The 13,233-nt window shown below is 37.9% G+C and overlaps 1 protein-coding gene across 1 annotated transcript; it reads right to left on the reverse strand.

Annotated features, from left to right (window-relative positions):
- Positions 1-1,085: 1,085 nt before the first annotated feature.
- LOC141272682 (amine oxidase [copper-containing] 3-like) lies at positions 1,086-12,275 on the reverse strand. Its single transcript, XM_073683641.1, has 4 exons — positions 10,595-12,275; positions 8,382-8,667; positions 3,743-3,872; positions 1,086-1,499 (listed from the first exon to the last, which is right to left on the reverse strand). Exons 1-4 carry the CDS (start codon positions 12,183-12,185, stop codon positions 1,215-1,217), a joined length of 2,292 nt encoding a protein of 763 aa, XP_073539742.1. The 5' UTR covers positions 12,186-12,275; the 3' UTR covers positions 1,086-1,214.
- Between the last annotated feature and the right edge of the window lie 958 nt (positions 12,276-13,233).

Below are 13,233 nucleotides of genomic sequence, written 5' to 3' on the forward strand. Positions count from 1 at the left end.
ATTGTGCACAAAATTCATCAACTCATGTGCACTGTTTGGAAAAATTTGGCATCGAAAATGGCAGCAAATTTCACATAACAAAAAAATATTCACTTAAAAAATGAAAATAATGAATTTGGGCCTGTATGTTTTTTGGAAAATCATATATCAAACTAAAGTCCTGCTGTACAATGGAGACTGGTGAGGACGAAAAAGCCATTGAGCATTCTACAAGCTCCTTCACCTCTTAGATCTATGGAGCCATGACATGGCGACCATGGAGATATATGAGGACATACTGTACATCTCCATGACACTTACTTTATATGGAGACATACTGAGACTGATTGCATCTAGGGGAGAATAGTTTTGTAATATGGTGTTGTACGGGGGCAACATATGGTGGCACAAGAGTGGCTATGACATTGTTCTACAGAGCCAAAGGAACTCCATGTTCCAGCATATAAGCTTTGGGAACAGTTCTTTGAACAGTTATTCTCATCGTTTATATTTATCTTCTAGATATGCCGTAAATTTATGATAGATGGGAGTTCCACTGCTAGAATCTGCATCTATCCTGAGAGTTGTGCCCCTTCACACGCCACTGCCAGAGGAGCTAATGGCCATTCATGCTCATTTCTCTTGATTCATTTTCCTATTCTTCCATACAAATATATAAATAGAGGTGTGTATGCATAGGTACTTCTCTTCCTAAATTGGCATACAACACCATTCTCAAGATATTTGTCCCAGTGGGTCTGCCATCCATCATACATTTATTGCATACCCTTTTGATATGCAATAAGTGTAGAGAATTGGAATAACCTTTGAAAATACATATGTAGCCTGGTTAAGATGCCTTTGTCAATCCTTATGACTAGTAATCCTCTAAATCCATGATCTAACCTCATACTAGACTATTTGTCTCCTGTGTTGACTCTCTATCCGTGTTGAACTCTCAAAATTGAAAAGTATACCATTATAATCTTGTAATATCATCAATATCATAGAATCTAACATTTTACTCTCAAACACCCATTTCATGATGTATGATTTAGTTTTGATGAATGAGTCTGTTGATAATCATGACACTTCCTTCAAAGATGGTCATTGTGATAAAAACTTTATATGCAGAAGATTCTGAAACTCCACTTATACAGGAGTTTATACAAATGACAATACAGGAGTTTATACAAATGTCAGTGCTAAGGAATAATACACAGAATTAGCTTTCATTATAAATTCACCAGGCTTTTGAAGCCTTCATATGTGAAAGGAGGAATGTTGGGTGCACATGGTGCATTCTTGGATGCGCAGGCAACAGAGTTCACTTCACAAGACCCATAGTCGTCTTCACTTTGGAAATAAACTCCATCTGGTGAATGCACAGAAGGGTCTACGTCGAAATAATTGAAGGGCCTTAGTAAGAATCCCACAGCATTGCCTGGAGTGGCCGTGTTTGGAAGGTCCTCGGAGTGTGGAATGTGAAGGAACCCAACGGTGACCCAAGCAACCAAGTCCTAAGGGGGGAGAGAGAACAGGTTGGACTCCAAATAAACAAGAAGGGAGGAATATATGTAAATTCGATCAATGAAAAGAGTAACAGTATATTAGTAATGTGGATGGTTTGTTTCTACAGCTCCTATGCAGACCTATGTTTGAGCAAGCTGCTGTCCTGCAGTGATGAGTTCCTCCCTTGAGTTTGTCCTCTTTTTTTTCTAAACTAGAGACATTAGAAGGGGAAGTAAGCCAGGAAAAAGGCGTATACCCTAATTGGTAAGATTTTACTAATCGAGGCTATTTGCAATAATCAATTAGCAATAACATTGATTGCACATGCGTCCATAAACATTAAAGGCACTGTGATATACAGTAATGTCCAGAAATGGATATGGTCCACTTTTTTCGGGGGTAATGGGAACAATGCTTCCTGTTATAATGTATGGTTTGCATGACTCTTCCAAAAATAGATGTGAAGCATGAACCAGTTTAATATGTTATTCTTCGTTGATATACAGTACAGACCAAAAGTTTGGACACACCTCATTTAAAGATTTTTCTGTATTTTCATGACTTTGAAAATTGTACATTCACACTGAAGGCATCAAAACTATGAATTAACACATGTGGAATTATATACTTAACAAAAAAGTGTGAAACAACTGAAAATATGTATTATATTCTAGGTTCTTCAAAGTAGCCACCTTTTGCTTTGACGACTGCTTTGCACCCTCTTGCCATTATCTTCATCAGCTTCAAGAGGTAGTCACCGGAAATGGTCTTCCAACAATCTTGAAGGAGTTCCCAGAGATGCTTAGCACTTGTTGGCCCTTTTGCCTTCACTCTGCGGTCCAGCTCACCCCAAACCATCTCGATTGGGTTCAGGTCTGGTGACTGTGGAGGCCAGGTCAACTATGATGACCTGGCCCTACTCCCTAGTAGGGCAGCACACTGATCTTGGTCACCAATATAAAATCAGAACTATTACATGTTAAAGTGTAACTGTCGCATTAATTTTTTCCATAAATCAAAAGTACACATAAAATTAAGAAACTTTGTCATATATCTTATCAGAAAAATCTGCTTCTTTTTCTGCTAGGACTGATCAATCCTTTTCAAAATTCTAAATTCCCTCATAAAGTCTGTATTCAGAGAAATGGAAGGAGCTCTGCTTCTAGCTCCTCTCTTCGCCTTTATTCCTTCTACATAGAATCTCATCAGTAGCAACTGCCATCTCCCATCTCAGTAATGTAAAAATCAGTCTTCATTGAATACAGATTTTATCCGGAATTGAGAATTTTGAAAGTGAAAGATCAGTCCTGATGGAGAAAGAAGCAGATTCATCTAACAAAATATATTACAAAGTTGTTTATTTGTTTACAATTATTGTATTTGTTTACAATTATGGTAATCTATAAGCTTAAGAGCAGGATCCAACAGTCTTGATGGATGTCATGGTATCCTTTTGCCCATAGGACTCCATTATAAAGAAATGTTTTGATTGTGAAATGACCAACTACAGCATTTTCGCTAGACTACAGACTGAGTGGTGGCAGCGTTTACACTAGGCACTGGTACATGTACATCTTTCTGGATAACGGCTTATTGATAATATTATGAATAAAGCACCAATAGCACTGATAGCAATATAAAAAAATGCCTATAAGGTAACACACAGGACACCGGAATTTAACCCACTATATGTAAACTCAACTCACTGCTAATATTTTAAGGTGATATAATAAAAAATGTAAATATTAAATACCCATTAGAAAAAGTCTGGATCACTAGTGAGACCCTTTTGGTATATTTATATGTATTTCAATACATTTAGTACATTGAATGTCTCCTCTCAGGATGTCGTCTAAAAAATGTAGTGTGAGAAGAAAATAATATTTTTGAATATAATGAACAGGGAAGGAGGCCCTGTCCACAGTTTGCTCTAGGGCCCATAGGACTCTAGTTATGCCACATTTAACTAGCATAACCCACTCAGAACAGAGCCATGTTGCTAGTAATATAGTAACTGACTGTATGGCAACTGATTGGCTGCAGTGGTCACATGCTGGCTGCTTATAAACAAAGATCTGGAGAGCAAGGGAGCGTCAGCACTGGACCGGCGGTGAAGACATCAGTTATGTAGCGTTGATTTTTGGTTTTATAATATTTCAGAAGTTAAATGATCCATTTTACATAAGGTGTCTAAATGTTAATGTTCAGAATTAGATGGATTCATATTGTAAAATATTATGTTCTTTCTTACCTGATGTTGTATATTCTCATTATTTATAAACTTAGAGAACGTCACACTGGGACTCCAAGGATCATTTTGATTGTAGATGGAACTACTTTCAGGCTCTGAATCCTTACGTTTTGTCACTGCTAACTTGTACCTTAAAATTAATGAGATTATTCAGAAGACATCACATGACGAGCAGATTTCACTTACAAATAAACCATTAGATCATAAAATATTTACTCTTTTATTGGACGTTTTTGGATTTGGAGGTGGGCTCTAATGGCGCATTAGTATTGCAAGTATTATTGACCGTAAAGAGAAATAAGACTTCATTTTAGTATATTTAGTCATAATATAAATTGATTTACTCTGATTAAGTAATTCTAATTCTTTTTCAATATAACTTAGTTATAGCAGTAGTTAACTAATATGTCACAATTCCATAATAAGTATAGCTGTATTGTCAGAAAGTGACATTTTGTTTAAAGTGAGTGTTTATAATTAACATATATTTATAAAAGAAACCGGTGAATTTATCTTTATTAAAAGGAATCTGTCTGCAGCATTTCACCCCCACTCACCCCAAAACTGATTATATGCACATGAAGCTCTTTCAGAGACAAGTCCAGAAATATCGTTACATGGCCAGTCTGTTCCTCTGTTACTGAGAAGCAACAGCTTGAATTGATATGCAAATACACAGTTGAAACCAGAAGTTTACATACACTCTATAAAAAGACACATATGCATGTTTTTCTCAATATCTGGCATGAAATCAGAATAAACCTTTCTCGTTTTAGGTCAGTTAGGATTACCATAATTTTTAATATTTGCCAAATGCCAGAATAATGAGAGAGAGAGAATGTTTTAAGGCATTTTTATGACTTACTGCAAAGTCAAAAGTTTACATACACTAAGATTACTACTCCTTTAAACAATTCTGGACTGACCATATGATGATATCATGTGTTTAGAAGCTTCTGATAGGTTTTTTGGCAACATGTAAGTTAATTAGAAACACACCTGTGGATGTATTTTAATGCACACCCGAAACACACTGCTTCTTTGTGTAGCATCATGGGAACGTCTAAATAAATCAGCCAAGATATCAGGAAGAGAATTGTGGACTTGCACAAGTCTGGCTCATCCTTGGGTACAATTTCAAGATACCTGAAGGAGGTGCCTCGTTCATCTGTACAAACAATTATATAAAAGTATAAACAAGATGGGAATGTCCAGTCATCATACCGCTCAGGAAGGAGACGGGTTCTGTGTTCCACAGATGAACGTGCTTTGGTCCGACATGAGCATATCAACCCAATGACAAAAGCAAAAGACCTTGTGAAGATGATGGCGGAAGCTGGTAAGATTATGTCATTGTCCACAGTGAAATGAGTACTGTATCAACATGGCCTGAAAGGCCACTCTGCCAGGAAGAAGCCATCACCCAAAAGAAACATAAAAAAGCCAGATTAATGTTTGCAAATGCACACAGGAACAAAGACCTTAATTTTTGGAGACATGTCCTGTGGTCCGATGAAACTAAAATTTAACTTTTTGGGCATAATGACCATCGTTACGTTTGGAGGAAAAAGGGAGAAGCTTGGAAGCCTAAGAACACCATCCCAACTGTGAAACACAGGGGTGGCAGCGTCATGTTGTGGGGTTGTTTTGCTGCAGGAGGGACTGGTGCACTTCTCAAAATAGATGGCATCATGAGAAAAGAATATTATGTGGCAATACTGCAGCAACATCTCAAGACATCAGCCAGGAAGTTAAAGCTTGGGCGGAAATGGGTCTTCCAAATGGACAATGACCCGAAGCATACTGTCAAAATGGTAACAAAGTGGCATAAGGATAACAAAGTCAATATTTTGGTGTGGCCAACACAATGCCCTGATCTCAATCCTATTGATAATTTATGTGCAAAGCTGAAAAGGCAGGTGCGAGCAAGGCAACCTACAAACCTGGATCAGTTACACCAGTTTTGTCAGGAGGAACGGGCCCAAATTCCAACCAATTATAGTGAGAAGCTTGTGGAATGATATCCCAAACGTTTGACCCAAGTCATTCATTTTAAGGGTAATGGTCCCAAATACTAATTAAATGTATGTAAACTTTTGACTTTGCAGTAAGTGATAAAAATGTCTTAAAACATTCTCTCTCTCTCATTATTCTGGCATTTGGCAAATATTAAAAATTATGGTAACCCTAACTGATCTAAAATGGGAAAGGTTTATTCTGATTTCATGTCAGATATTGAGAAAAACATACATATGTGTATTTTCATATAGTGCATGTAAACTTTAGGTTTCAACTGTAGCGGCAGTGCTATGGTAGACCTGAAGTCATTCCAGCACTATTCCCCACACAGCACTGCCTCCTTCTGCTTGACTGACAGTCTCTATACAGTGTAGTTGGCAAAGAAGCCATCAGTCAAGCAAGAAATAGAGCTAGAGTGACAGAGGCTTCAGATCTATCATAATACTTCAGCCTCACTTGCATATCACTTCAAACGCTGATTTCTCAGTAACAGAGGAACGGCCTATCCATGTGAAGGTATTGCTGGGCATGTCATATTGCTACATGCGCATAGAGATAGCTGGGGGATGAAATCCTGCTGACAGATTCCCTATAAAAAACAGAAGTCTTGCAGTTTTCAAAGTGACCACTGAGCCTCACAATAGTCTGAAACTTCTTGTTCTGTAGATATGATATTTCAATAGCCATATGGCAGTTAAAATGGTATAATAAGCAAGTATCCCCTAACCAGAAGAACCACAACATCTGGGACCCCTATTGATCACCAGAATGGATGCCCCATATCTCCATGTTAACACAGCAATGATTGAATATGCACGCTACCCCTCTCTGCAAAGTCTTGTATTCTATGCAAAACTTAACTTACACAGAAGTAGTCTAGCAATTCCTGGCCTTCAATTGCTACCAATTCCAACGGATCCAGAAAAGGGGTCTTCGGTACTTAGTTCCTTGACATTAGCCATTGGATATTTCTTTCCATCCAAAGCATAGGGTAATTGGTAAGCCTTACCACGGGGGTGGCTTGGATGTTGACAATGAGACCTCATTAACTGCTCCATGCTACACACTGACCAGCAGGTGCCGCTGGCTTTAACACTACCCGGAACTTCCCTCCTCCTGTTTTCTATTAACATCCCCCCTTTCTCCCAAGTGGCACTATTGTGCTGCTAGTCTTCCTGCTTTTATTGTGCACACCGCCATGGTGTACACTGCTACTGAGTGCCAATGCCTGAGCAGCTCCTCATTGCAACCTCTCCTGTGTATCCAAGAAACAGCTCTGAAGCTGTCATTGCATATGCTGTAGTGGTAGTCCTATCAGAATCTCTATTCCATTCTTGAAGTCAATGAGTCGCTTCCAGACTTCTGTTTAGTATGGTATATGTGCTGGGAAGCACATCTGTGAATGCTGATGAAGGCGTTGACCAGGGTTTTTGAAAGATTGACTGAATACATGCAGAATATTTATTATTGTATACAATTTCCTGCTAATATCCTGTTTTCTAAAAATTCTGGACAATACCTTTTCAGGGATCAGAATAACAAATCTTTGGGATCTAACATGTAGGTATGCTGGAAAAATTCATATTGCACACGTTTATTCAGTTTCTAATTTAAACTGATAATAGAGATTTTGATAATGACCTCTTATTAGGGAATTTGGTCAACAATAAAGTAGCTTTACAGTGGAGTTAAAACTATTAGTACATTCTATACATTACTATGTTCTATGATATTCCACAACATTGAAACTGCAAAAACTCTTTCTGTCGCTCTTATTCACTCTCGGCTGGACTACTGCAATGCTCTTCTGATGAGTCTCCCTCTTACCAAACTTTCTCCTCTCCAATCCATCCTGAATGCAGCAGCCAGGGTTGTATTTCTGTCCAGCAGCAACATTGATGCCTCTACCCTGTGCCAGTCATTACACTGGTTGCACATTCGCTACAGAATACAATTCAAACTTATCTATCTAATCCAGAAAACTCTCCAAAGTTCTGCACCGTCTCTCTGCTCCTTTCTCAGCACCCTACCCGTGCTCTCCGTTCTGCAACTGATCCAAGACTAACAACCTCCATAATCAGAACCTTGCATGTCCGTCTCATCTTATCTCGTGCTGCGCCAGTTTTCTGGAATGCACTACTCAACTAATACCTCGCTCTCACTTTTTAAGCATTGTTTAAAAACACATCTCTTTAGACAGGCCTATCATTTCATTTCACTAATCTAACTCTTCCCTGTTTGCCCTTTCTAAATTTTCCTCAGAATATGTTCTTCCTTCTTACTTGGTAACTATACTTAGACGAATACTGTCTGATGACCGGCTCATGCCACATTATTTGAAATTCCCTATTTATTATAATGATGGCTGAACCATACATGGCAAGCACGTTCTATCTATTGTGACCCCCCTAGTTCCTTATAGATTGTATGCTTGCAAGCAGGGTCCTCACTTCTCTTGTAACTGTTGAACTATGTGTTACTTTGTACTGTCTTTATTGTCTGCACATGTCCTCAGGTCACCGCTTAATTGTAAAGTGCTGCAGAATTTGTTGGTGCTATAGAAATAAAATGATTATTATAAAATTATTATAACAAGAAAAGAAACCTTGACTTTTCTTACCTCGCCCATCCCATTGCTTTCTCAACTGGACTTTCTTCTGGTAAAAAGTCTCCTGCAAAGCTGACCACCTGAACCCTGTAGGAACGAGGATGACCCCATTTGTTAGTTAAGTTGCTTGAGAAGTGGATATAACGAGGCGTCTTGGCGTGAAGCTCAAAAGCTGCTTGGTTCTCGTTTTCTAATACGCTTCGTACCACCTTTGGTCGCTGTATTTTAACCTCTGGTTCCCATGGTAAGTTTACAGGATTAAATTTCATATCCTGAGTCATAATTGAATTGTCAGTTCCTATAAAAACAAATTACATTATACATTAGCTTCCAAGGATGCAAAATAATAACCAAGAATTCAACCGCTTTTCTGATATTTTTATGAATATCTCATATTACATATTTCTTGGAATATCCAGATAGTCCAGCATTTAAAAAAAAATACATAACAGGAATTTACCTAATAGTTTATTGCAAGGGCTTATCTAAAAGTTTATGGATCGTGGTGCAAAAGTTCATCTTTGGGAATTTTTAAACTGTGACACTGCAGCAAGTATTATTGAGGCATGATTTGGAGAGTAGAATGGAATGGTGTTCGTAATGAATGATAATGAATGATGAAGAAGTATGTCATGGGAGGAGTGGAGGACTGAGAAACTTTGCTGAGGAGCCATGGGATCTAGGATGAAGCTTTATCTGAATTTTAAAACTTGTCCTCAGCTTAGATGGGAGCAGGGATTTAAAAGTTTAAATAATTGGGGTCATGGGATGTAGATATGAGAGTAGCGACTAGTCTTTTTTAGCATAAGTGAATGCAAACTTGAAGTTGTACGTAATAAGATCTTCTTTGGAGTAGGCTTACTTCCAATCTTTCTATGCTGTTCTGTGACCCTGGAACATTATTTCAGCTTTCTCATCAACTTAATACGACAAAACTTTGCTGAGTTCTAATGTACTGTATGTAAGTGAAGCAATGAAAGATTAGATGTCATTTATGTTATAGAATGCATTGGTTGGTTCAGTGTCAGGAGGTGATATTCTGTGGTTGAGATTGTGAGATTAGAAGAGAGACTGGTTAGGTTCCAACAAGGATGTGTTCATTTCTGAACTAGAAGTAGTTGAAGAGAAAAAATAAGACCATGTAAGTAGACTGTAGGTGGATTAGAGGAGAGGTGAGTTTGAGAGTCAGTTGAATGGCATGTCTCAATGGGGACGTTGAAGTGACCCATGATGATAACAACTAGGAGGTTAGATGGGGAGTAGAAGCAAACAGAGCGTACTTCAAAGGAACGTGAGGGAGGTTAGAGGTTGAGTAGGTATGCAGATGTAGGTAAGTTTGCCCATAGAAAGGTTCCCCACAGAGTACAGCTGATGGCTAAGGGCAGAATACTTTTTTGTCCAGCTTATTTTTGAGTGACACCTCTCAACAAAAGGAATTGTTAAATGTGGACAATCTCTTTAAGTAGCAAGCCTCTCAAATTGTCTGAATTGAATTATTTAAACTTAACATTAGCAAATTGCATATTACATATTACTGACCCCATTTTTTTCTGGCAATTGAATAATAATGATAATGTTGTTTCTAGCTAAGCTGTACAATTAGTTGTTGTGGCAACGTTTTTTCAGATAAGTAGGCACATTTTTACTTTACAGCTATGCCATTACAACTATCGTACAGCCTAGCTAGAAACAACATTATTATTATTATCATTCAATTACCTGAAGTATCACAGGGTCAGATTAATATGCAATTTGCTGATGTCAGATATCTTTTAATCTACATTATCAGTACATAGTGCATTTAGTCAAAATTCAGTAATTTATTAAAGAGGCTTCCAGTTTAGTAAGCCCAAAGAGATTGATGTGAAAGGCATTGTATTGTTTAGTTTCCCCTTTAGTGGTGTCTCAGGTGAAATTGAACACTTACTGCCTGATCCCCGTCCCTCCCCCCTTAGCCCCCCCCCCACCTTCCCCCAGATAAAATTTGATCGCTGTGGGTCCTGCAGGAAGATACTTTATTAGCTATTCCTCAGCAACAAGCAACTCTACCAGAGAGGAATTGTTCAATAAGGAGAACCTTTTTAATCAAGTATATAATTAAATTGATATTTGCAGACCAAAATTACATGACTATGTACTACTTACAATAACATTGGAGGTCATTTCCATTTTTTTATTGATAATGTACTGAATATAATATTACCTGTAGATAATATATGTCTTACCTCCAACATCCAAATCTACTTTGTAATTAATAAAATGTGTGTGAACGGTTCCCAGCGTGTGTTCACCAACTCTTGACCCATACTCTTTTCCATCAGCAAAGTAGAATGATGAGCTGATATATCCAGTGGCATGCATTTTGGCTTCGATTACTCCATTTTGATAGAAGATAAAATCCCAAACATAATCATAATTAATAAGAGTAGAAACGGCACGGACAATCAAAACAGTACTGACAAGTCCTCCATAATACATGGAGTGCATATTAGAATAGTGTCGACGAAGGGGTACACCCAAGTTTTGCTCAAAAATGCATATGGCATTCTTAATCTTCTCAGGGGTTTCAGATTCCATTAGATAATGCGCATCAATATAAGTGGCAAGATGAGGGCAATCAACACCTCTCACTAATTCGAATGAGAATCTTCCAATGCCAAAGCTGGCATCTAGGTATCTGGTGATCATCCCTCCAGGTGCATTAGATCCATAAAGTGCAATTGCTTCTTGAGTACTAATTTCATAGGCAATACGTTTATTGTTAAATCGGATATCAAACAGACGAAGACCAGAGTTGACATTTATTCCATATGTGAAGCTCCATGACTGGAAAGCAACCTGGTTCTTATGAACTGTGTACCGATTACCAGTTGGGTTGAACTGCAGTGGTGCTCCAGGTTGAGGACTGACTTTTGGATACATAGAGCCAATATCATTTTCTGGTTTAACTTTTTGAATTTTTATCACTTCAACTTTCCCTGCATTGAACTGTTTCTCCAAATCAGCCATATTCAAGAAGTAATCACCATTGTAGAAGACTTTTGTTACTTTCCATTTTGTAAAATCTAGACTTTTGTGGTCCAAAAGTATTTCCAGTCCAACTGGATGAACAGTGAAACAACTTTCTTTCACTTTGAAAAATAAAACAAACCAGGAGCTTCTATCTCCAGATTTGACACCTCTTGGGACAGTGGTAAGAGCCGCAAAATTGGATCCATCATACCCAAGTGCTTTTAAAAACTGTGGTGCCGTAGAAAATTCCTTTTCATATACTAAAGCATAAGCATCAGTGTACTCTTTACCAGTCACAGGTCTGCGGTAGTAAGGGATTTTTTCTTTGTATTTTTTCAGTGTAATATCATGGTGGTATGATGGTTTGGGAAGAGGACCTACCACATATTCTGCAATGGTAGGTTCTTCTTGATCTCCAAAGAAGACAACAGCAAGAGCCTCACGTGTAGGCTTTTCTCCCGCTCGATCTAAGTAATCTAGAACCTGTTGTTTTGAGGGATATTTAATATCAATATAGTAAATACAATTTTCAGTAGGTTTGGCATCAACTGCATTGACAAATTTCTTGCCAAGATTGTTTTTCAGGTAGTCAACAGTCGCAGAGTACTCTTCTGGTGTAAGGTCCGAAAACACTGAGCCTTTGTCACTTTTCTGTTGTGCCATTCTGGATTTATAATTTCCATGTTGAGGTTGAGAAGAACAACTTTCTGTAGACTTCCCTGCTCCCGATAGCAAAACAGAAACAAGTGCCAAGATAGTTACCAATGCCACAGCCAAGAGTATGAGCACAGCCTTCACGTTCATGATAGTCAGAATATGTGCTAAGAAGCAGGCTAGAAGTCCTTCAAACACATGGAATAGAGTTTGTGAAATACAAAACTGTTGTATAATTTATAGCAATGAGGGAGGAGAATTCTGCAAACAGCAGAAAACCATACTGCAGTGGGCTTAGTTCCCAGTTTCATGAGGATAACATGGATGCTTTTAATTGAAAGCATTCTTGGAAACTATTTTGGAAAAAGAAGTCAAAGAAAAATAGAAACATAAGCAGACAACATAACAAGCACTTGGTTCATGCACTCTGTCCTTATATTTTGCCTTGTTATTTTAGCTTAGGCTAAATATACGGTAGGTTTATTCTGTGAATGTGTCACTTACTATGGATTTAACAGCCTCATCTACCGAATGTTTGTTTCAAGCATCTGATAATCAGTAAAATAATATTTTGTCTTATCTCCCACCTAAAATATTTCAAATTGTGCCCCTATTCTTGAATTTGTTTCCTATTAACCCCTTATCGACATGACAAACATGTCCTATGTAATGAAACATGCATACTCAGCTGAGCTTTGCATGTATGTGGATTGGGAATAAAATCGAGGGGAAATAGCTGTCAGCTAAAGGGAGCATTCAATTGGCAGTTATTTTGCAGCTTTGTTTAGTGGCCTGCATTATGTCCTCTGTACTATCAGGAGCCTGGTTTACTAATCAATGTTAAACAACAGTGTAGGCCTTGAGCCATATTGGAACACATTTATCAAGCTAAATGCGACCGGGCCTTCGGAGGATAGGGGCCAATTGGGGCCAGCGTTATTTTCAACTAGAAGTGCCTTCTTTAACTTACCTTTGTCAAGGTAAAATATATATATTATAGAAAATCAATTAGTTTCTTTTAATAGATTACCTAATCGGCGTGAATTATAGAGATGATGGAATAATCTATGTGTATGTATGTATGCAAATGTGTATATGCACATGGATTATGTTAATAGTTAATGAATATATATCTAACAGTTTCTGTTCTTACTGTAGACATGAACAACTAAATGATTTCCTGGGAATGACGTATGCA

The sequence above is a fragment of the Phyllobates terribilis genome, unplaced genomic scaffold (genome assembly GCF_046119375.1).
Source record: "Phyllobates terribilis strain yellow unplaced genomic scaffold, ASM4611937v1 Scaffold_5__5_contigs__length_657084704, whole genome shotgun sequence".
Lineage (NCBI taxonomy): Eukaryota > Metazoa > Chordata > Amphibia > Anura > Dendrobatidae > Phyllobates > Phyllobates terribilis.

Excerpts from the sequence above, each read along its gene's own strand:
- LOC141272682 (XM_073683641.1), bottom strand. The coding sequence starts at position 12,185 with ATGAACGTGAAGGCTGTGCTCATACTCTTGGCTGTGGCATTGGTAACT. Across the intron at positions 8,668-10,594 it reads AGTAGATTTGGATGTTGGAG|GAACTGACAATTCAATTATG; the intron begins GTAAGACATATA and ends TTGTTTTTATAG. Across the intron at positions 1,500-3,742 it reads ATGAGAATATACAACATCAG|GACTTGGTTGCTTGGGTCAC; the intron begins GTAAGAAAGAAC and ends CTCCCCCCTTAG.